Source organism: Bombina bombina, chromosome 9, assembly GCF_027579735.1.
Source record: "Bombina bombina isolate aBomBom1 chromosome 9, aBomBom1.pri, whole genome shotgun sequence".
Taxonomy (NCBI): domain Eukaryota; kingdom Metazoa; phylum Chordata; class Amphibia; order Anura; family Bombinatoridae; genus Bombina; species Bombina bombina.
In genome coordinates, this window is record NC_069507.1 from 53,479,959 (window position 1) to 53,503,592 (window position 23,634).

The following is a 23,634-nucleotide window of genomic DNA, read 5'->3' on the forward strand; positions in this document are numbered from 1 at the left end:
AGAGAAATTACTGTACTGGTCAAGGAAACTGCACCACCCTCATGCCAGACCTCACAGTATAAGGAACACAGTCTCCTCTATTCTTCAAATAATGGGTCACATTATCCTTGATAATATGGTTGGTGACAAAATGACAATCACTTATCATGCCAGCTAGTTCTTTAGGTGGGCATTAAATTTATAAATACTGTACCTTGTTGTCAACATTAACATTATGTTTTATACATTTAATTTTATCCGCCCACTCACCACCCACCCCACCGTATCTGCAGGCGCCCATGCCCTGTGCCTACCCTTGTGACATATCTATTAAATAGCAACACATCTTTAATCATACTATCTATGAACAGTACAGCTACTTTTGTGGCCTCTGAACCTTGTTGAGCGCTTCCTGCATTTTAACAGTGCATTAAAATCACTTTCATCTGACAGCAAATCTCTGCGCTCCTCTCTTATACAGAGGATTAAGTGTCGGTTTTCCAGTAGGGACGGGTGGAGATAACAAAACTTAAGAAGACCTAATTTTGACATTATTTACTTTTCTGCTTTCCTCAGATGTATAAAACCTACTCCATTTAAAAGCGATGACTACTTTGCAGTGGTATTTCCAGTGAGACAATAAGGCCAGAGCCTGATGTTACAGTTTTTCACGCTTGGGGCCTCTGTAATGTTTCCCTTGGGAAACATCCTTGGCTTGTGTATTCCAACAGCTATGGGCTTGCGTGCATCTGTGTATTACGCTTTTGGATTGTTTAACTTCGTTCCCTGGCTTCTTTCACCACATTATACGTCAACAATTTTGTTTTTGTCTCATGTTACAGTGGTGAAGAATATAGATGCAGAACTGTTTTTTTTATAAATGGTCTAGAAATAGAAAGGGTTTTAAGAACACGCACAATTTATTTTTTTGTGCATTGAAGTATGTTGCATAATCAACAATTGCATAATAACAGCACAATGCAAACGCACTTTGGATTTCAAATGAGTAGTTTTTTTTATGACCAATTTTTAAAGTTAGTTTCGGTTTTCATTACCCCTACATCATGTGACAGCCATCAGCCAATCAAAAAATGTATACACGTATACTACTATAATTCTGTGAATCTTGCACATGCTCAGTAGGAGCTGGTGCCTCAGAAAGTGTGCATATAAAAAGACTGTTTATATCTTGATAATGAAAGTAAATTAAAAAGTTGAATTGTGAGCTCTATCTGAATCATAAAAGTTTAAAGGAACATGAAACCCAATTTCTTCTATAAAGGTAAGACGAGTCCACGGATTCATCCTTTACTTGTGGGATATTATCCTTCCTAACAGGAAGTGGCAAAGAGCACCACAGCAGAGCTGTCTATATAGCTCCTCCCTTAGCTCCACTCCCCAGTCATTCTCTTTGCCTACTCTAAGTACTAGGAAGGGTAAAGTGAAAGAGGTGATAAAATATTAGTTTTTAATTTCTTCAAGCAAGAGTTTGTTAGTCTAAATGGTACCGGTGTGTACTATTTACTCTCAGGCAGCAGATGGATGAAGACTGCTGCCTGGAGGATGATGATCTTAGCATTTGTAACTAAGATCCATTGCTGTTCCCACAGAGGCTGAGGAGTACAGGAAACTTCAGTGTGAGGAATGGTTTCATGCTATGCAGCAGTGAGGTATGTTCAGCCATATTTTTCTGGAGAGACTGTGTATTTCAGAAAGGCTGACATTATACCCAGGAGGGTAATGGTAAGCAGTAATCCTAGAGCTTAAAGAAGGGCATTACTTAGCTTGCATATGGGGCCAATTACAAATATGGTTGACACTGAATTGCAAATGTTTGTCAGCAAACGTTTTTTGATTTGGGAGTGCTTTAACGTTTTTGTGGGCAATAACGTTTTGGGTAAACTTTATTAAAGGCACACATGGCTTAACTTTTGGGTCTCAGAACCCACATGGCTAGTTATAACCGCTCTGGTGCGGTTCTTTAAGGCTGTGGAGACATTGAGTGAGATGAGTGAGGCCTATTTTCGCGCCTCAGATGCGCAGTTATTTTTATCAGCAAGCAGCAAACTCTAACTCTTGAGGGCCCTGGTGTATGTTTTGGGCCAAATCAAAGATTTGACCCCACACTTTCGATCCCTGAGGGCAGGTAGGGCCACAGTAGGGCTGTAGCAAGGTGCTGAGAGTGTTTTTTTCCGGATCTGGGCCTATTTTTGATCCGGTTTGCAAATTAAGGGGTTAATTGTTAAAAAAAATTGTGGTGCAATCTTAACTACCTTTATTGTGTCTACATACACAATTTTGAAAAATTTGGTGCATGTTTAGGATGTTTTGCAGAACATGTATGCTTTTTTTCTCTTAAAGGCGCAGTACCGATTTTTAAGATTGTTATTTTTTTCAATAAATAAAGTGTTATCATGCTTGTTTGTAGTCATTACTAGCCTGTTCAACATGTCTGACATTGAGGAAAGTCAATGTTCAATATGTTTAGAAGCCATTGTGGAACCTCCACTTAGAATGTGTCCCTCATGCACTGAAAGGTCAATAAATTGTAAAGAACATATTTTAGCTACTAAAAGTATGTCGCAGGATGATTCTCAGTCAGAAGAGAATCAGGTTTTGGCATCTAATTCTCCCCAAGTGTCACAACCGTTAACGCCCGCACAAGCGACGCCAAGTTCTTCTAGTGCGTCTAATTCTTTCACCCTGCAAGATATGGCCGCAGTTATGAATACTACCTTCACAGAGGTTTTATCTAAGCTGCCTGGGTTGCAGGGGAAGCTCAGTAGGTCTGGGGTGAGAACAAACGCTGAGCCCTCTGACGCTTTATTAGCCATATCCGATGTACCCTCACAATGTTCTGAAGTGAGGGATTTGCTGGCTGAAGGAGAGATTTCTGATTCAGGAAATATGTTCCCTCAGACAGATTCAGATATGACGGCTTTTAAATTTAAACTAGAACACCTCCTCTTATTGCTCATGGAGGTTTTAGCGACTCTGGATGATTGTGACCCTATTGTAGTTCCAGAGAAATTGTGTAAAATGGACAGATTCCTAGAGGTTCCTGCCTACACTGATGTTTTTCCTGTCCCTAAGAGGATTTCGGAAATTGTTACTAAGGAGTGGGATAGACCAGGTATTCCGTTCGCTCCCCCTCCTACTTTTAAGAAAATGTTTCCCATATCTGACGCCATGCGGGACTCGTGGCAGACGGTCCCTAAGGTGGAGGGAGCTATTTCTACCCTGGCTAAGCGTACAACTATACCTATCGAGGACAGTTGTGCTTTCAAAGATCCTATGGATAAAAAATTAGAGGGTCTTCTGAAGAAAATATTTGTTCACCAAGGTTTTCTTCTCCAACCTATAGCGTGCATTGTTCCTGTAACTACTGCAGCGTCCTTTTAATTCGAGGCTCTGGAAGAGGCTCTTCAGGTTGAGACTCCATTAGATGATATTCTGGATAGAATTAGGGCTCTCAAGCTAGCTAATTCTTTCATTACAGATGCCGCTTTTCAATTGGCTAAATTAGTGGCGAAGAATTCAGGTTTTGCCATTTTACCCTGTAGAGCGTTATGGCTTAAATCCTGGTCTGCTGATGTGTCATCAAAAGCTAAGCTTTTAGCCATCCCTTTCAAGGGTAAGACCCTATTCGGGCCTGAACTGAAAGAGATTATCTCAGACATCACTGGAGGGAAAGGCCATGCCCTTCCTCAGGATAAGACGAATAAGATGAGGACCAAACAAAATAATTTTCTTTCCTTTCGGAACTTCAAAGGTGGTCCCTCTCCCTCTTCCCCTGCCGCAAAGCAAGAGGGGAATTTTGCTCAGTCCAAGTCAGTCTGGAACAAGCATCACCAGTTTGTGGCTCTTCCCTTCGGGTTGGCCACAGCTCCCAGAATTTTCACAAAGGTGCTAGGGTCCCTTCTGGCGGTTCTAAGGCCGCGGGGCATAGCTGTGGCGCCTTATCTGGACGATATCATAATCCAGGTGTCAACTTTCCAACTAGCCAAGTCTCACACGGGCATCGTGGTGGCTTTTCTAAGATCTCACGGGTGGAAGGTGAACATACAAAAGAGTTCACTTATCCCTCTCACAAGAGTTCCTTTCCTGGGAACTCTGATAGATTCAGTGGACATGAAAATTTTTCTGACGGAGGTCAGGAAATCAAAAATTCTATCCATCTGCCGAGCTCTTCATTCCATTCCTCGCCCGTCAGTGGCTCAGTGTATGAAGGTAATCGGCTTAATGGTAGCGGCAATGGTAGCGTTTGCTCACTTGCATCTCAGACCACTGCAACTTTGCATGCTCAAACAGTGGAATGGGGATTATGCAGTTTTATCTCCTCAGATAAATCTGGACCAAGAGACCAGAGACTCTCTTCTTTGGTGGTTGTCACAGGATCATCTGGCCAAGGGAATGTGTTTCCACAGGCCAGCGTGGGTCATAGTAACGACGGACGCCAGCCTACTGGGCTGGGGTGCAGTCTGGAATTCCCTGAAAGCACAGGGATTGTGGACTCAGGAGGAGGCTCTCCTCCCGATAAATATTCTAGAACTGAGAGCGATATTCAACGCGCTTCAGGCGTGGCCTCAGCTGGCGTCGGCCAGATTCATAAGATTCCAGTCAGACAATATCACGACTGTAGCATATATCAATCATCAGGGGGGGAACAGCGATGATAGAGGTTACCAAAATAATTTGATGGGCAGAGACTCACTCTTGCCATCTATCAGCAATCTATATCCCAGGTGTGGAGAACTGGGAAGCGGATTTTCAAAGTCGTCAGGCTTTTCATCCGGGGGAATGGGAACTCCATCCGGAGGTGTTTGCACAATTGATTCAGCAATGGGGCACACCAGAATTGGATCTGATGGCGTCTCGTCAAAACGCCAAACTTCCTCGTTACGGGTCCAGGTCAAGGGATCCTCAGGCAGTACTGATAGATGCTCTAGCAGTACCCTGGTCGTTCAACCTGGCTTATGTCTTTCCACCATTTCCTCTCCTTCCTCGTTTGATTGCCAGAATCAAACAGGAGAGATCTTTGGTGATTTTGATAGCACCTGCGTGGCCACGCAGGACTTGTTATGCAGACCTGGTGGACATGTCATCTCTTCTACCATGGACTCTGCCACTGAGACAGGACCTTCTGACTCAAGGTCCGTTCCAGCATCCAAATCTAGTTTCTCTGTGGCTGACTGCTTGGAGATTGAACGCTTGATCTTATCCAAGTGGGGTTTCTCGGAGTCGGTCATGGATACCTTGATTCAGGCTCGAAAGCCTGTCACCAGGAAAATTTATCATAAGATATGGCGTAAATATCTTTATTGGTGCGAATCCAAAGGCTACTCATGGAGTAAGATCAGGATTCCTAGGATTTTGTCCTTTCTTTAAGAAGGATTGGAGAAGGGGCTATCAGCTAGTTCCTTTAAGGTACAGATATCTGCTTTATCAATTCTACTGCACAAACGTCTGGCAGACATTCCAGACGTTCAGTCGTTCTGTCAGGCTTTAGTTAGAATCAAGCCTGTGTTTAGACCTGTTGCTCCGCCATGGAGTTTGAATTTAGTTCTTAAAGTTCTTCAAAGGGTTCCATTTGAACCTATGCATTCCATAGATATTAAGCTTCTATCTTGGAAAGTTCTGTTTTTAGTTGCTATCTCTTCGGCTCGAAGAGTTTCTGAACTATCTGCATTGCAATGCGACTCGCCTTATCTTGTTTTCCATGCTGATAAGGTGGTTTTGCATACCAAACCTGGATTCCTTCCTAAGGTTGTTACTAATAGGAATATCAATCAGGAAATTGTTGTTCCTTCTCTGTGTCCTAATCCTTCTTCTCAGAAGGAGCGTCTGTTGCACAACTTGGATGTGGTTTGTGCTTTGAAGTTTTACTTGCAAGCGAACAAAGATTTACGTCAAACATCTTCTTTGTTTGTTGTCTATTCTGGAATACGTAGAGGTCAAAAAGCTACGGCTACCTCTCTTGCCTTTTGGCTGAAAAGCATCATCCGTTTGGCATACGAGACTGCTGGACATCAGCCTCCTGAAATAATTACAGCTCACTCTACTAGAGCGGTGGCTTCCAAATGGGCTTTTAAAAATGATGCTTCTGTTGAACAGATTTGTAAGGCTGCGACTTGGTCTTCGCTTCATACCTTTTCCAAATTTTACAAATTTGATACCTTTGCTTCTTCGAGGCTATTTTTGGGAGAAAAGTTCTTCAAGCAGTGGTGCCTTCTGTTTAACCATCTGTCTTGTCCCTCCCGTTCATCCGTGTCCTGTAGCTTTGGTATTGTATCCCACAAGTAAAGGATGAATCCGTGGACTCGTCTTACCTTTATAGAAGAAAAGTAAATTTATGCTTACCTGATAAATTAATTTCTTCTATGGTAAGACGAGTCCACAGCCCGTCCTGTCATTTTAAGACAGATTATATTTTTTTGATTTAAACTCAGTCACCTCTGCACCTTGTAGTTTCTCCTTTTTCTTCCTGTACCTTCGGTCGAATGACTGGGGGGTGGAGCTAAGGGAGGAGCTATATAGACAGCTCTGCTGTGGTGCTCTTTGCCACTTCCTGTTAGGAAGGATAATATCCCACAAGTAAAGGATGAATCCGTGTACTCGTCTTACCATAGAAGAAATTAATTTATCAGGTAAGCATAAATTTCATTTTTTTTCTCTCTCATAATTCATAAAGACCATGTGATTTTAAACAAGTTTCTAATTTATTTCTATTATCTAAGTTGCTTCATTCTCTTGATATCCTTTGTTGAAAAGCATATCTAAATATGCTCAGTAGCTGCTGATTGATGGCTGCCCATCTATGCCTCGTGTTATTTGCCCACTTGTGTGCAATACTATTTCTTCAAAAAAGGATAATAGAAGTAAATTAGAAAGTTGTTTAAAATTGTATTCTCTATCTGAATCATGAAAGAAAAAATTTGTGTTTCATGTCCCTTTAATTTTGACTTTTGTGTTAATTTAAAGAGACAGTACTTACCTTGATTTTGTTTTACAATAAATTCACAGATGAGTGTGATTTTGTTTTTCATGTGTTAACACCTTGTGTTGTGGCAAATGGTCAAACTCCACCACCACTTGTCTTATTTTAACAAACTTTTTATGGGGAGATTGAATATTGAGTTTAACACATCTCTAAATTTTCATAATGAGATTTTGCATCTTTGTTATAGGGACATGAAACCCATGATTCAGATAGAGCTAATTTACTTCTTGTATCTAATTTGCTTTGTTTTCTTGGTTACTTTGTTGAAAAGCATACCTAGGTAGACTCAGGACCCGATTTGTGGCTTCTCATATATGCCTCTTGTGATTTTCTTTACTGATATGTTCAGCTAGCTCCCAGTAGTGCATTGCTTCTGCTTCAAGAAGGATACCAAATAAATAAAGCAACATTGATAATAGATGTAAATTGGAAAGTTGTTTACAAATGTATGCTCTATCTGATTAATGAAAAGACCATTAAAGGGACACGAAACCCACATTTTTTCTCTCATGATTCAGATAGAGCATGCAATTTTAAGCAACTTTCTTATTCACTCCTATTATCAATTTTTCTTTGTTCTCTTGGTATCTTTCTTTGAAACAGCAGGGATTAAAATGTATGAGCTGGCCCATTTTTTATTAATTTTTCCTTCCTGCTGTTTCAAAGAAAGATAGCAAGAGAATGAAGAAAATATAATAGGAGTAAATTAGAAAGTTGTTAAAATTGCTGCTCTATCTGAATCATGAAAGAAAAAAATTGTGTTTAGTTTCCCTTTAAACTCAACATTTCCACACTGCATAAAATGTTTCATTATTGAAGTTGAAACAATATTGCAATATATATATATATATTATTTATTGTGCTTCCATTTTCTGTAAATAGATATGAAATTTGTACTTGTTCCACTTTCTCCCAGGGAGGCTTGGGTTAATACTTTTATCTAATTTTCTGTGAGCTTTTGTTTACCTCTCTCATCCCTCACCTTATCTCTACTAATTTGCTATTTTAAGGTGAATTATCAGTTTTGCAATGGACATACTAGGGGCGCGATACCATATACGGCGCAGGTTTTGGCGCAAGCGTGGAAACCTGCTTCGCCCGTAATTTCACCTCGCACATCGGGGTATTACATATACCCCGCCGGCAGTTCCTAAAGTGCCGTAAGTCTGATAAACTAGCGATGTCCAGAAATGAGCGTAACTACAAATTTCGGGAGTCGCTAGTGACTTACGGCACTTTAGAAACTGCCGGCGCCTAAGAAAAGTAAAGATAATTTTAAATCTCCCGTAACAGTCTAACCTGCCTCCCAAAAATAGCCCGACACGTAAAACCCCTATATCCGCAATCCCCCCCTCTCACTACTAATAATAAATGTATTAACCCCTAGACCGACAACCCCCCACAACGCAATAAGCCTAATTATTAACCCCTAAACCGCCATAGCCCACACCGCAATTAGCCTATTTAAGTATTAACCCCTAAACCACCATAGCCCACATAGGCTATTAAATGTATTAACCCCTAATCTGCCGCCGCCAACGTCGCCGCCACTATAATAAAGTTATTAACCCCTAAACCTAAGTCTAACCCTAACACCCCCCTAACTTAAATATTATTTAAATAAATCTAAATAATATTACTATTATTAACTAAATTATTCCTATTTAAAACTAAATACTTACCTATAAAATAAACCCTAAGATAGCTACAATATAATTAATAGTTACATTGTATCTAGCTTAGGATTTATTTTTATTTTACAGGCAACTTTGTATTTATTTTAACTAGGTACAATAGCTATTAAATAGTTAATAACTATTTAATAGCTACCTAGTTAAAATAAGTACAAATTTACCTGTAAAATAAAACCTAACCTAAGTTACAATTACACCTAACGCTACACTATCATTAAATTAATTAAATAAATTAACTACAATTACCTAAAATTAAATACAATTAAATAAAATAAACTATAGTACAAAATAAAAACAAACACTAAATTACAGAAAATAAAAAAAAATTACAAGAAGTTTAAACTAATTACACCTAATCTAAGCCCCCTAATAAAATAAAAAAGCCCCCCAAAATAATATAATTCCCTACCCTATACTAAATTACAAATAGCCCTTAAAAGGGCTTTTTGCGGGGCATTGCCCCAAAGTAATCAGCTCTTTTACCTGTAAAAAAAGAAATACAACCCCCCAACATTAAAACCCACCACCCACACCCAACCTTACTCTAAAACCCACCCAATCCCCCCTTAAAAAAAACCCTAACACTACCCCATTGAAGATCACCCTACCTTGAGCCGTCTTCACCCAGCCGGGCAGAAGTCTTCATCCGATCCGGGCACAAGTGGTACTCCAGCCGGGCAGAAGTCTTCATCCGATCCGGGCAGAAGAGGTCCTCCATCCATGCAGAAGTTTTCATCCAAGTGGCATCTTCTATCTTCTTCCATCCGACGAGGAGCAGCTCCATCTTGAAGACATCCGACGCGCAGCATCCTTCCTGGCTGACGGCATTTTATGGAGTTACGGTGCTCCCATACTCAGCGCAAGGCCTGCTATGGCTGCCTTTTATGGCGAGATAAAAATGGAGTAAGATTTCTCCATTTTCGCCACGTAAGGCCTTGCGCTGGATATTGGATACCGATTTACGACGCGGTCCCATGTTAGCCTATGGGAGTAAAAATTGCGAGCGATGGGTGAAATATACGAGTGTAACTTGTATGCTACACCGTATATGTGATACCAAAACAGCGCAAAAACCGGCGTTGCCGGCTTTTGCGGGCGACGCTGCATATGTAATGGGGCCCTAGGTAGTTTAGGTGGGAATATTAGTGTGTGTGTGTATATATATATATATATGTATATGTATATATATATATATATATATATATATATATATATATAAACATATATTTATATTTAGCTGTTTGATGGAGATTATAAAGGAATATATGTCTTTTGTTTTAAATACCTGATAAGTAAACGATACATGATTATTAAAGGGACATGAAACCCAAAATGTTTTATTTTTTTCATTTTTAATTTATTCATTGATTTTAGAAATGTTATACAAAGTTACAAACACTGCTGCCATATACTGTTATAGACATGTCCACACTCATATCAGTCTACCTAGGTTTACTTTTCAACAAAGGATACCAAAGAACAAAGCACATGTGATAATAGAAGAAAATTGCAAAAAAATTGAATGCTCTATCTAAATTATAAATGTTTAATGTGAACTTTACTGTCAATTTAATGTTTAAGGTTCAGCAAACTAGAATATAAAAAAGTGATTATAGCACAGGGCAATAATGCAATTTTCTATAGGTTTAAAATGAAGGTAAACTTTGATGAATGAAAGCCCGGTTTTTAAAAATACTGTTAAAAATGGGGGCACTTTCATTTATCAAAGTTTAGAAAGCAGCCATTTTGTTTAAAAACGTATCTTTCTTCTTTTCACAGCCGGAGCAGCTTCCCCCACCCGGAGATCCTCTCTTCAAATGTCAGCAATGACTAATCTGGCTTCCTCCAATCACGACATGGCCTCAGGCAATGACTCCCCTGGGGGGAAAACCATGATTGGTGGAAGCCGGATTAGTCATTGCTGACGTGTGAAGAGAGGATCTCCGGGTGGGGGAAGCTGCTCTGGCTTTGAAAAGAAGAAAGGTAAGTTTTTAAACAAAACGGCTGCTTTAAAAACTTTGATGAATGAAAATGCCCCTGTTTTTAATAGTATTTTTAAAAAACGGCCTTTCATTCATCAAAGTTTACCTTCACTTTAAACACCTTTGTGTTAAAATGAAAGTTTTTGGAATATAGTTTTGCTTATTTTTAAATAACATTGCGCTGAATTTCAGACTCCTAACCAAGCCCCAAAGTTTTAGGAGAATACTGATATATTCTTACTCCAGCTTTCTCCTGTTTGTGTAAAGGGTCTTTTCATATGCACAGGGAGGGGGAGGGGAGAGTATCTGCTTTTTTTGCTATAGAACCACTTTCAGTGGGTGTTCCATTCTAACCTTTTCAACAGTGCTAAACTGGGAGCTTCTTAGTACGTTTTTAAAAGGTTTTATACTGATTTTTTATATCAGCATCTGTGCATATTATTCTTTATAGTAGTGTCTATTACATGCAGTTAAATGAAAAGTATTGAAACACTAAGCATTTGAATTGTGTAACTATATGTTACTGGTCTGCGGACATGTACCAGCCCCATGTCATCCTGCATTATACCTTAACGTCTGTTTTGCCCTAGGCTTTGTTTTAGAAGTGCGAAGACGGAATCTGAATATGTCCAAAAGGAAATGACTGGATTTATTTTGGTTAGCTGCTTTATATTTTAGAGAGTTGCTTAAATACATATGGAGCTTGTTTTTTTAACCAGTTTTTCAATACAGAGAATTGGAAACAAGATTATTGTTGATTATTCCTCTGCCAAAATATGTCGTAACTGCAAAGGATGAGTACAAAATTGCTGTTGCACTATACAAAGTTTGCTTAGTGTTTTTGTATTGTCATTTAAGAAACATCAACTTTGTTTTTTATATATATACACGTGAAATATATGCACTGTTAAGCACAACATGTCTGCATACAAAATACATGTTTTATAGGCATTTAAACATGTCATTTTGTTAGTAAAATGTGCATTGTTTTGCAATCCAGGGACATACCTTTTGGAAAAGCCTCTTGGTTATGTTTATCTTGACTTCAGGGCCGGCCTGGCAATAAAAAGCAGCCCTGGAAAAATATGAAGACCAGCCCTATTTTCTGTTGAGTCGGTAGATTGCACATGCCCCATTTTTCTCAAAGAGGATTACAGGGTTACTCCTTCCCCAATATTTTTTCAGAATTAAATTATATTACTTTGTATTAAATAAAAATGTCAGATTGATGTTATATAGGCACCCTACAACCCTATTGCATCCATTAATACCCCATTTAAATTGTAGCTTTCCAGCCCCAGCTGCTGCAGCCCACCAGGAAATCTCCTGGTATCCTGGTAGGTCAATCCGGCCCTTCTTGACTTCTAGTATATACCTAATAATTAACAGATATAAAAAAGTGCTGCAAGTACAATTCAGTGTATTTATGCTACACATAAACATTTTGTTACAAGTGGAGCGCTATTTAACTGTGTTAGCATTACGTTTTTTATGCGCTACGGGTTGGGCTCATATTACAAGATGAAAGTAAAGCACGTGAAAAGCCGAACTTACTATAACCTATTCCCAATAGTAGTCAATGTAGCAAAAAAAGTGGAACACCCTTCTCGCGCTCAAACCTGATCATTCTCAAGTGCACAAACCCGACATGAAAATATGAATATTTTGCATACCAATGTTCTTCACATAGCAAAATATGTTCTATTTATTCATAAATACATATTTCTACATATATCTGATGGTATTTTGGTAAAATATATATAGATGATTAGATATAGGTATAGATATATACAGATACAGTATATTTAGGAATATGTATTTATAAATACTTAGCACATATTCCCCTATGTGTAGAACACAGGAATGAAAGATATTTACAGTTTTTATTAAATAAGAATATTGCATAAATATGTTTTTACATGTTTTCATCTACTTAACTGCAAAGTGATCCAATGCACATATATATGTGTCTATATATATATGTATACATGTATTTATGTGTTTATATGTGCATATATGTCTGTAAATATATATATATATATATATATATATACACACACACACATATAAAAATATAAATACATATGTACACACATATACATATATATATATATATACATACATACACATACATATACATCATTAGACATGTATATGTATGTATCTCAATCTTAAAGCCCTTTGCCTGCTTTTTTTTCCTAACACCTGAGACCTGATATCTTTGACCTTTTTTTTTTTAATAATTTTTATTAGATGGTGTTATTATGAGTGCACTTTGTAAAGTATTTTTGATGTGTTTTGTTACTCTTTTTGTTTTGCAAAACAGTTAACGAGAGCTCTGAGGACGCCGTATTTATTCTAGCATAAATCGTGAGTGCGCTCAAGCGATCATGTTTACTTTCAATTTGTAATACAAGCGGAAAACCCAACGATAAACACCCACGATAAAACCCTTATCATTTGCGCGTGACTGTTAACGTACCACTCGTAATCTAGCTTTTTATGGGAAACTCATGTCCCTTTAATTAATGTTCTATCATTTCTGTGCCACTTTTTCTCTTCCAATATTCATTTTACAAATATTTTAACTAAAATTCAGTTAATATAAGATAACTTCCAACAATAATAATATAACATATGTTTTTAAATTTTACTACCACCGTAACAAAATATGTAATATATAGGGCTCATGTACTAAGAGGCGGGCGGACAGCTTCTTAACTCGCAAAGCTGTCCGCCCGCCTCCGCTACACACGGGCAGCGGATCTATTGATCCGCTTGCCCGTATGTATCATTACACACTCAGCGGAGTGTGTAATGCCCGCCCCTTCAGTCGCGCGACCAATCACGCGACTGAAGGGGCTGTCAATCACCGAGAGCGAGCGAGCTCTCGGTGATTCTGCTTCGCCACCTAAGAGGTGGCGTAGGGTGTAGGAAGCAGCGGTCTAATGACCGCTGCTTCTTACATTGCGGGAAGCAGGCTCGCATATGCGAACCTGCCCCGCAAAGGCTCCGGAGCAGCTTTCGCTGCTTCGTACATGGAGCCCTAAATGTCTGATAGCCTGTTCTGTTTTAATGGGGGAAATTATTTTGGCAGTTTATCTGTCATTCTTCTCCAGTTTAGAATTAAGGTGTCAAATGTACCTCATACTTCTCTGTTTTTCATCTCATGGATGTTTCACACTATAGCATGACAAATAGGTTCTATTGAATGATTTAGAAATTTGTGACATTTTCCTTTGCAGAGGACACTCCAGCCTAGATTACAAGTATAGCTCAACTAACAACACATGAGGCGTTACTTTGTGCTCAGCCTAGCGCAAACAATAACGTAAATTGAGTATTAAAAGTTTCTGGTTAAAATGCATTAACCAAAGCAAAACGTTTTAACCAACGCCAATACATAAATACTGCACCTTATACTTATATAGGAAGCGGTTGTAGCATGTTCATTGTGCTTGTATTACTGCCCTGGCATGCAATCTGAAATACCTTAGTGCCCACATAGAAAAAAACTAAGGGAAAAAACTCACCTGAACTATACAACATGAATATTGTATTGTGCATTACACTACCACATATAATATATATTTACCATAGACTTGCAATACCAGAGAAGAAATGCAAACAGAGGATTAAGTTCCAGAGATTTTAACGCTCTATAACACTTATATTTTTGAGCTCCACTTGTAATATGGCCTTTCATATGTAGTTAATAAGTTTGCTGTACCCTGTAACCTGATATGGTTGTACGGCAGGGCTTGACAAACCCAGGAGCCAGGGAGCCACTGGTTCCTAGAATTTTACCCCTAGCTCCCAACTTTTTGGGTTATTCTCCATATATAGTAATATAGTAGATGAGGGTGAAAGAAGACAGAAGTCCATCAAGTTCAATTTATACAGATCCTACTTGATTTACAATAAAAAGCTCCAATTTAGCTTAATCCTATTAAAAATGTGACCCATTTAACACAATAAAATCCCCAAATTCTGTTTCTAGATAGAAATGTATCTAAGCTATTTTTAAATGTATCTAAGGTATTGACATCCACTACCTCCTTAGGCAATGAGTTCCATAATTGTATTCCTCTTACAGTAAAAAAAACATTGCTGGAGATTAAATCTCCTTTTCTCCATTCTTACATTGTGACATCTAGTCACAAGCAATTTCCTGGGAATAAACAGAGCTTCTGCCAAATCTGTATATGGGCCTTAAATATATGTATATAAAGTAATAATATAACCTCTCAAACACCTTTTTTTCTAGAGAAAACAGACCCAGTTTGGCTAACTTCTCCTCATAGTTTACATTCTCCATTCCCCTTATTATTTTTTGTGGCCCTTCTCTAAACTTTTTTTAATTCTGCAATGTCTTTTTTTTTTTTTTAATAGTCCGCAGGACTGCACTCCATATTCAAGATGAGGTCTTACCAGAGATTTATATAGTTACAGAATTATGCATTACTCCCTTGCATCAGGGCCTCTTTGAATGTATGCTAGAATCTTATTAGCCTTAGAAGCCACTGCTCTGCGTTGTGCACCCATGTTTAGCTTCTTTCTTATAAGTATGCACAAATCTCTTTCCTCCTCTGTTTTGGTAACTCTAATCCCATTTAAATAATAGGTTACCTGCTTTTTTTTTACTTCCAAAATATAGAACCTTACATTTTACAGTATTAAATCTCATTTTCCATTTACCAGCCCATTCTTCTAATTTGTGTAAATCCTCTTGCAAAGCAATTTTATCCTGCACTGACCTAATGACCTTACAAAACTTTGTATCATCATCAAAAATATATAAACGTTGCTATTTAATCTTAATACTGGTCCCTGGGGGAAACCACAAACCTTTGTCCAATCTGAGTATGATCCATTTACTACTTCTCGTTCCTACTTGTCTTTTATCCAGTTATTTTATTTTATCCATGAGCTAACATTTTAAGCTATATGTATATACAAATACCACTGTTTGACATCTTAAAGTATGTCTGGCTTCTAAATATTCTTACTGGCTCCTAAATTTTAAACAGATTTGTCAACCCCTACTGTAATGAATGGAAGAGGCAAAATCATTTAGAATCATTTTTTATGTGTATAAAATTTTCCTAGCAAGAGAAACAAAATGACTGCTTCTACCCAAAAAGGAGACAAAATATTTAATTATATTGACACTTTAAAGGAATAGGAAAGTGAAAATTAATTGTGCATTATTCATATAGAACATGTAAATTTTAAGACACTTTTAAATTCACTTCTATTTTCAAATGTGCTTCGTTCTCTTAGTATCTCTTGTTGAAAAAGAATACTTGTATATCCTACACTAGTGGGAGCTAGCTACTAATTGGTGCCTGCACACATTTGTCTTGTTTGATTGGCTAACTAGATGTGTTCAGCTAACTGCCAGTAGTGCAACGCTGTTCCTTAAAAAATGGATAACAAGAGACTGAAGTAAATTTGATAATAGAAGTAAATTGGAACGTTGTTTAGAATTTTACGTGTTATCCAAATCATGAAAGAACATTTTGGGTTTCCTGTCCCTTTAACATAGCAGTTTAAAAAGACAAATACTATACAGTTAATATAATAAAATACGTACACAACAGACTGAATGTTTTCTGATGATTTTCTTTAGAAATTTCTAAAGAATAGCTTGTGCCTCTGGCAGGAGAATGCCTATAGCAGCGCCTTGCAACCTTTTATGAGTGATGTACCAAAGTAATACTATAATGTGACTATGTGCTTGATTATAAACAACAAATACTTATATATAATAATAATCATAATTATAAAGACCAAACATCAGATTGGATTCCTGGCCTTGCAGCTATTATGTTAGCCACATGTATACATAATATCAGACCCTTGGCACTACAGCCCCCATGTCACCCTAAAGCCAAGTCATAGTAACCTGGCCCTAAGGTTCCTCTGTCAGGCCCTAGCCTTACTTTCGCCAAGCCTCCTCAGTTGCAGTCTGTTGCTTTGGGTTCCCTAGCATTTAGTGGGTTGTGTATATGGTGCAGGGGGGGGGGGGGTGAAGAGGAGGGTAACATTGGGACTTGCTGCCCCCGTATATGGCAGAAATGTGACAAGGGTGGAACCAAAGGCTGTTTCAGTCCTCAGTGCACCATTCCCAAGTGCTGCTAATAATCACTCAGAGTGTCACTCTCGGTGGGGTTTCTGACCCCAAGCCTATAGTGTTACATTAAATTCCATATAAACAGACAAATACATTGTTCTATTGCATGTCACTGACAGGTCAATACCACGGAAACCACACATCAATCACTTTTGTTACCAAATTCTATCTACTTTTGGAAATCTACCAAAAAACCCAAATTATTGGCACATTGAACTATGTGATACATCATGTACTGGAGCTAAGACACAAAGGGGCTTTATTATCAATGTGATTCTTTTTTAAAGAGGCATAGAAGTCAAATTTCATGATTCCGATAGATGGTACAGTTTAAAAAAAAAGCTTTCCAGTGTACTTCTTACTCTTGGTATCCTTAGTTGAAATGTGCTCCTTTTTTATGAGAGCATACTGAGGTAGGCTAAGGAGTATGAGGATGTCTTGAGCACTATATGTTTAACATTGTTACAAACATTGTTGCAAACAGTGCTGCCATATTGTGCACAAGACATTCCCTTTCCTTGAGTGTACCTTAAACAAAGGATACCAAGAGAAAAATAATAATTTTATAATAGAAGAAAATTGAAAAGTTGTTTTAAAATGGTCTCACTCTCAATGACAGAAGTTTAATTTTGACTTGTATTTCCCTTCAAGTTATTTTCCTACAATAAAAATGTTGCCAACTTCTGTAAAAAAATAAATGTGCATTTAAAAAATGTATTAAAAGTTTTGTTTTGTTGTTTTTTGAATTGTTGTTTCTGTATACCAACAATGTATGTGAGAGTTGTCGCTATCAGCCAATGAACTAGGTATCAATTGCATGCAACCATTCACTTCCTGTATGTTTCACTGTAAATGTAAAATGCAAAAATATCTCTGTCTGCTGCTCTTTCATATAGATAATAGAAATATTTAAAATGCTATGTTCTTTTTAATATTCTATATGCAGTTTGGTGGTTAAAGGACCACTCAATGCAGTAGAATGACTTAATTTACAAGAACATAATAATTAGACAATGCAGAGCACTTACTCTGAATTTCAAATAATCAGTAGATTTTTTCTGACAAATTAATGTTTTCTCCCACTTTCTGGCCCCCTGTATCATGTGACAGACATCAGCCAATCACAGACTACTGTATGTATACCCTGTAATCTTCTGCACATGCTCAATAGGATCTTGTTCCCCAGAAAGTGTGAATATAAAAAGACTGAAAAAAATGTTAATGTAAGTAAATTGCTGTATCTGAATTATAAAAGTTTATTTTGACTTGAGTGTCCCTTTAAGATAAGGGAAACAGTAGCTAAATGACACGTTTGCTGGGCATTGAAATTGTTATGATTTAACACCCCTGCAAGTCTGGTCAAAATAGAAGTCAGAAAACCGTAAACACTATCACTCTAAATGGGTCAGTTGAACATCTAACACAGAAGTTGAAGTTAAGATTAGAAATCCAGCCGCGTTTTCAATGTTATAAAGTGTTTTATGCAGTAAAGTACATACACAATCAAGTCATTCATAAAGCTGCGTTTACACTGAGCTGCTAAAGCTTTTAAGGGAGTGTGCGATACATGTGAGGCCCAGTGTGCATGTAGCGTATGGTCATAAAGTGGGGACAGCATTAACCAATCAAGATTTACTTTCCTAAAATAGAACCACGTGTTCTCACATGACAAAATGACATATTATAATAAATGAAAATAATAATAATACTTCCTTAGCTATCCATTATGTAAATCCGATGGGATTCTCAGGCTTCTGCTTATTCCTCTAGCGAACAGTTGTGCAAGACACAGTGCAATATTTTAAGTGTCATACATACAAACATATATATTTCTCATACAGACAAGTCCACTAAACATGAATGTATCCAAAGGAAACCTAAGAACAATACATATATAGACCCCTATTTGTAAGTGGAAACATGGAAGGGAATTTTATTTAGCTACAACAAACTATTGGTGGTAAGCAATGAGTCCTTAATTTCATCCAGGTTGGTGTGGGTGTGGCTAAACGTGAGAGAAGGCCAATCCTATTCTTTAAAACTGTGGCTCAGCTGTGAAGGAGATCTCTCAGCGATCACATTGTTAGTCAGCATATCTCCAACACTATGATGCAATTTCTGTTACTCCTCCCTCCTGCCAAGTGCTGCCACACAATAGCTACATCCCTTTTTAAACACCAAAGAAAGAGCGCGGCAGAGCATTACCGTCCACCGTAATTATGCATAGTTAAAAAAAAAACATTCAGAATTCATTGATTATTTCTATTGGAATAAAGATGTTCATAAAAGTAGGAATTTATGAAAACCTCACTTGAATTTCATATGAAGATTGCAATAAAAAAAAAGTGTAATTAAGCATAATATAATCGTTCATGATCTATTTTTGCTTCTTTTCCTGTTATTTACTTTGGAAAATTGAAACTATTTTAAGCAAACAAGGTGTTAAGGTATATATTTCTGCAATCAGTTTGTATATTAACTTAATGCAGTAGCCAAAGGCAGAACATGCTGTGATCTGAGATGTCATCACAGAGAATGCAGTCTGCAGAAACAATGGGGCGTGTGCAGAAACTGTTAGCGCTTTTACGTTGCAGTGCTGTTTCACATCAGACTGTTCTCTTTAAACAGTGCTGTGCTTTGGCTGCACTGTGTAAGTTTTCCTTAACACAGTGCAGCCAGAGCGAAGCGGTGTGAAGTATTCATAGTTTCATATCAGGTTAGCGCACATGAGAATATGTGATCGTGTTTGCATGCAAGTCGGGTGTTTTTTCTACTTTTTTTGCTACATTGATTACTATGGGGGAATACGTGAATATGCATGATATTCTAGGTTCAGCTTTTTGCGCTCATCGGGTTAACGCAAGAGCAAAAACAGTTTACTTTCAACTCATAATACGAGCGCAACCCAATGAGCACAAAAAGCTTCTTGCGCAGTTAACGCTTGAGCGGGAGATTTAAATAGCGCTCCTCTCGTAATCTGGTCACATGTGTTTTATGTACATTAAGAAGTTTACTTCATTTTGTAAAGTAAAATAAATACTTTTTTTATAGATGATGATCAGGGTTCAGATATGGTTTGCATGCTTTAAATCTATGCATCATCCTTAAATAATATCCCCTCTCTTTCTTTCCTCAACAGGCTCGTCCCAAAGGTGAGGGTTTGACTCCATATCAAGGGAAGAAGAGATGTTTTGGGGAATATAAGTGTCCAAAGTGCAAACGGAAATGGATGAGTGGAAACTCCTGGGCCAACATGGGTCAAGAATGTATAAAATGTCACATTAATGTTTACCCTCATAAACAGGTAAGCGTGGGGATGATAAAGGCATTTAAAGGGACCTTAAACTAAAGGAAGCTTTATAAAAATTGATATGAAAACTAATAGACAATGCACAGCTTTCTCTCAGCAGCTGCTGAAGCAGGATATCTTATCCTTGTAAAGCATAATAAAAATGGTTGTTGAGTTGACTCGTATAAATCAGTAAGATCGAACAGAGGAAACAGAACATGGCTAAGAACCCCCAACCATCTCACTAGCCCGCCCCTTATGCCCCACCTTGCCTCCTAATCCGCTTCCTTACCCTGATGCCTCCTTACCCTCCAGGGATGGAGCCCTCAAGCTCCGGGGTAGACCCCACACTTTAGGGCCCCCAGAGCAGCAGACCTCCCATACAGGCACAGGCTAGGGCCCCACTGCAGGAACTGGGCCCCCACTAAGCCCACACTTAACGTCATAGTTACTGATAGCACATCCATCAGCATTGCGCTAGCTCCTGATTATTTGCCGCCCGCCCCAGCTCACAATCACTAGTGCAGCTGTCAGTGCTGCATGTAATCTAGCTAATGTTTGTACGGGTGAAGGGAAGGGCTGTAGGCACTTACTCTGTGTGTGAGTGTGTGGCCCAATACTAAAATTTGCCGCTAGTGCAGCTCATCTGTCATGCGCTAGCTTATTTAACCATCTGTGACTGTAGGCAGTACACTTGGAGCCTTGGCACACCCTCCTACGTGCCGTGCTTTCGTTCCAGGTCCTTTTTTCCCTACAGATAGTGATCATATGTACTAGGCATCCTTCTGTTATGGCTAAAAATAAGGGGTCTATTTCTATCAAGTTTATTTGAACTTGAAGGAAATAACTAATGTGAAGAAAATTTTCAAAGCATATTCAAAGCAATTTGAATATTTTTAAAAAATAAGTCAGTTGTAACACAGTCAAAGTCAGTTCAAGTCAGCTTTGTTACAAAAACAACCAACTTGCTAGTATAGTCAGCTAGCCAGAAAGTACAGAATAAGGTAGCTGACTTTATGCCACAAGTCACATCACATTCTATTTATCTACTGGGAGCTAGCAGGTGATTGGTGGCTATGCACATACGCCTCTTGTCATTGGTTCAGCAGATGTGTTCAGTACAAGATTTGTAATCTAGATCTATTATGGCCGAGGAAGTGTAGTGAACTACTAAATCATGACTAGTCAAATATGCTGTTATTTTCACTATCAATTTACACAGCTTTAAATGCATCTTGTTCAATGCAAAAAAAAATATATATAAATATATATGGACAGTAAAGTAAGACTTATGGGCCTATTTATGAAAGGCCGGTCAGACATGATCCGAGAGACCTCGCTGAATGCGGAGAGCAGGCGGACAGGTTATGGAGCAGCGGTCTTTAGAAACACGGTGCTTCAAGCTCCATACGGGGCTTGATAGATATGCCCCTTTAACTTTTATTATTCAGTAGAGCAACTTTCCAGTTTACTTCTATTATATAATGTGAGTTGATCCCTCTGTATCCTGTGCTGAAAAGCATACCTAGGTAGGCTAAGGAGCAGCAATATTTTTTTAATATTTTTTTTTTAGAAGAACTTGGGGTTTCCATGTTATTTGTTCAAAAAGGAATTGCATTTAGCCACCAATCAGCAAGCACTACCCAGGTGCTGAACCAAAGACGGGCCGGCTTGTAAGCTTATACATTCCTGTATTTTCAAATAAAGATACCAAGAAAATGAAAAAATGATAATGGGAGTAAATAAGACAGTTGCTTAAAATTGCATGCTCTATCTGAATCATGAAATAAAAAATATGGATTCAGTATTCCCTTTAACTTAAAGGGACAGTCTACTACAGAATTGTTATTGTTTAAAAAGATAGATAATTCCTTTATTACCCATTCCCCAGTTTTGAATAAACCACACGGTCACATTAATATACTTTCTCTTGTTAAGTGTATCCAGTCCACGGATCATCCATTACTTGTGGGATATTCTCCTTCCCAACAGGAAGTTGCAAGAGGATCACCCACAGCAGAGCTGCTATATAGCTCCTCCCCTCACTGCCATATCCAGTCATTCTCTTGCAACTCTCAACTAAGATGGAGGTCGTAAGAGGACTGTGGTGTTTTATACTTAGTTTATTTCTTCAATCAAAAGTTTGTTATTTTTAAATGGTACCGGAGTGTACTGTTTATCTCAGGCAGTATTTAGAAGAAGAATCTGCCTGCATTTTCTATGATCTTAGCAGAAGTAACTAAGATCCTTTGCTGTTCTCACATATTCTGAGCAGTGAGGTAACTTCAGAGGGGGAATAGCGTGCAGGTTTTCCTGTAATAAGGTATGTGCAGTTAAAATATTTTTCTAGGGATGGAATTTGCTAGAAAATGCTGCTGATACCGAAGTAATGTAAGTAAAGCCTTAAATGCAGTGATAGCGACTGGTATCAGGCTTATTAATAGAGATACATACTCTTATAAAAGTGTATTTTAAAACGTTTGCTGGCATGTTTAATCGTTTTTTATATATGTTTGGTGATAAAACTTATTGGGGCCTAGTTTTTTCCACATGGCTGGCTTGAATTTAGCCTAGAAACAGTTCCCTGAGGCTTCCCACTGTTGTAATATGAGTGGGAGGGGCCTATTTTGGCATTTTTTTGCACAGCAAAAATTACAGACACAGACATCCAGCTTCTTCCTGCATGATCCAGGACTTCTCTGAAGGGCTCAAAAGGCTTCAAAAGTCGTATTGAGGGAGGTAAAAAGCCACAGTAGAGCTGTGGCAGTTGTTGTGACTGTTATTTCGTTTTTGGTATTAAGGGGTTAATCATCCATTTGCAAGTGGGTGCAATGCTCTGCTAACTTATTACATACACTGTAAAAATTTCGTTAGTGTAACTGCATTTTTTCACTGTTATTTCAAAATTTGGGAAAATTTGTGTTTCTTAAAAGCGCAGTAACGTTTTTTATATTGCTTGTAAACTTGTTTTAAAGTGTTTTCCAAGCTTGCTAGTCTCATTGCTAGTCTGTTTAAACATGTCTGACACAGAGGAACCTACTTGTTCATTATGTTTGAAAGCCATGGTGGAGCCCCATAGGAGAATGTGTACTAAATGTATTGATTTCACCTTAAACAGTAAAGATCAGTCTTTATCTATAAAAGAATTATCACCAGAGGGTTCTGTCGAGGGGGAAGTTATGCCGACTAACTCTCCCCACGTGTCAGACCCTTCGCCTCCCGCTCAGGGGACGCACGCTAATATGGCGCCAATTACATCAGGGACGCCCATAGCGGTTACCTTGCAGGACATGGCTGCAATCATGAATAATACCCTGTCAGAGGTATTATCTAGATTGCCTGAATTAAGAGGCAAGCGCGATAGCTCTGGGGTTAGGAGAGATACAGAGCGCGCAAATGCTGTTAGAGCCATGTCTGATACTGCGTCACAGTATGCAGAACATGAGGACGGAGAGCTTCAGTCTGTGGGTGACATCTCTGACTCAGGGAAACCTGATTCAGAGATTTCTAATTTTAAATTTAAGCTTGAGAACCTCCGTGTATTGCTTGGGGAG

At 38.3% G+C, this 23,634-nt stretch overlaps 1 protein-coding gene across 1 annotated transcript in view; it reads left to right on the forward strand.

The window, feature by feature from the left end:
• The window catches only part of ZCCHC24 (zinc finger CCHC-type containing 24), a 224,241-nt gene that overhangs the window by 188,988 nt on the left and 11,619 nt on the right, over positions 1-23,634 (forward strand). The window contains exon 3 of the mRNA XM_053692103.1: positions 19,931-20,095. Coding sequence (XP_053548078.1) covers positions 19,931-20,095 — 165 coding nt within the window. The remainder of the gene's footprint in view (positions 1-19,930; positions 20,096-23,634) is intronic.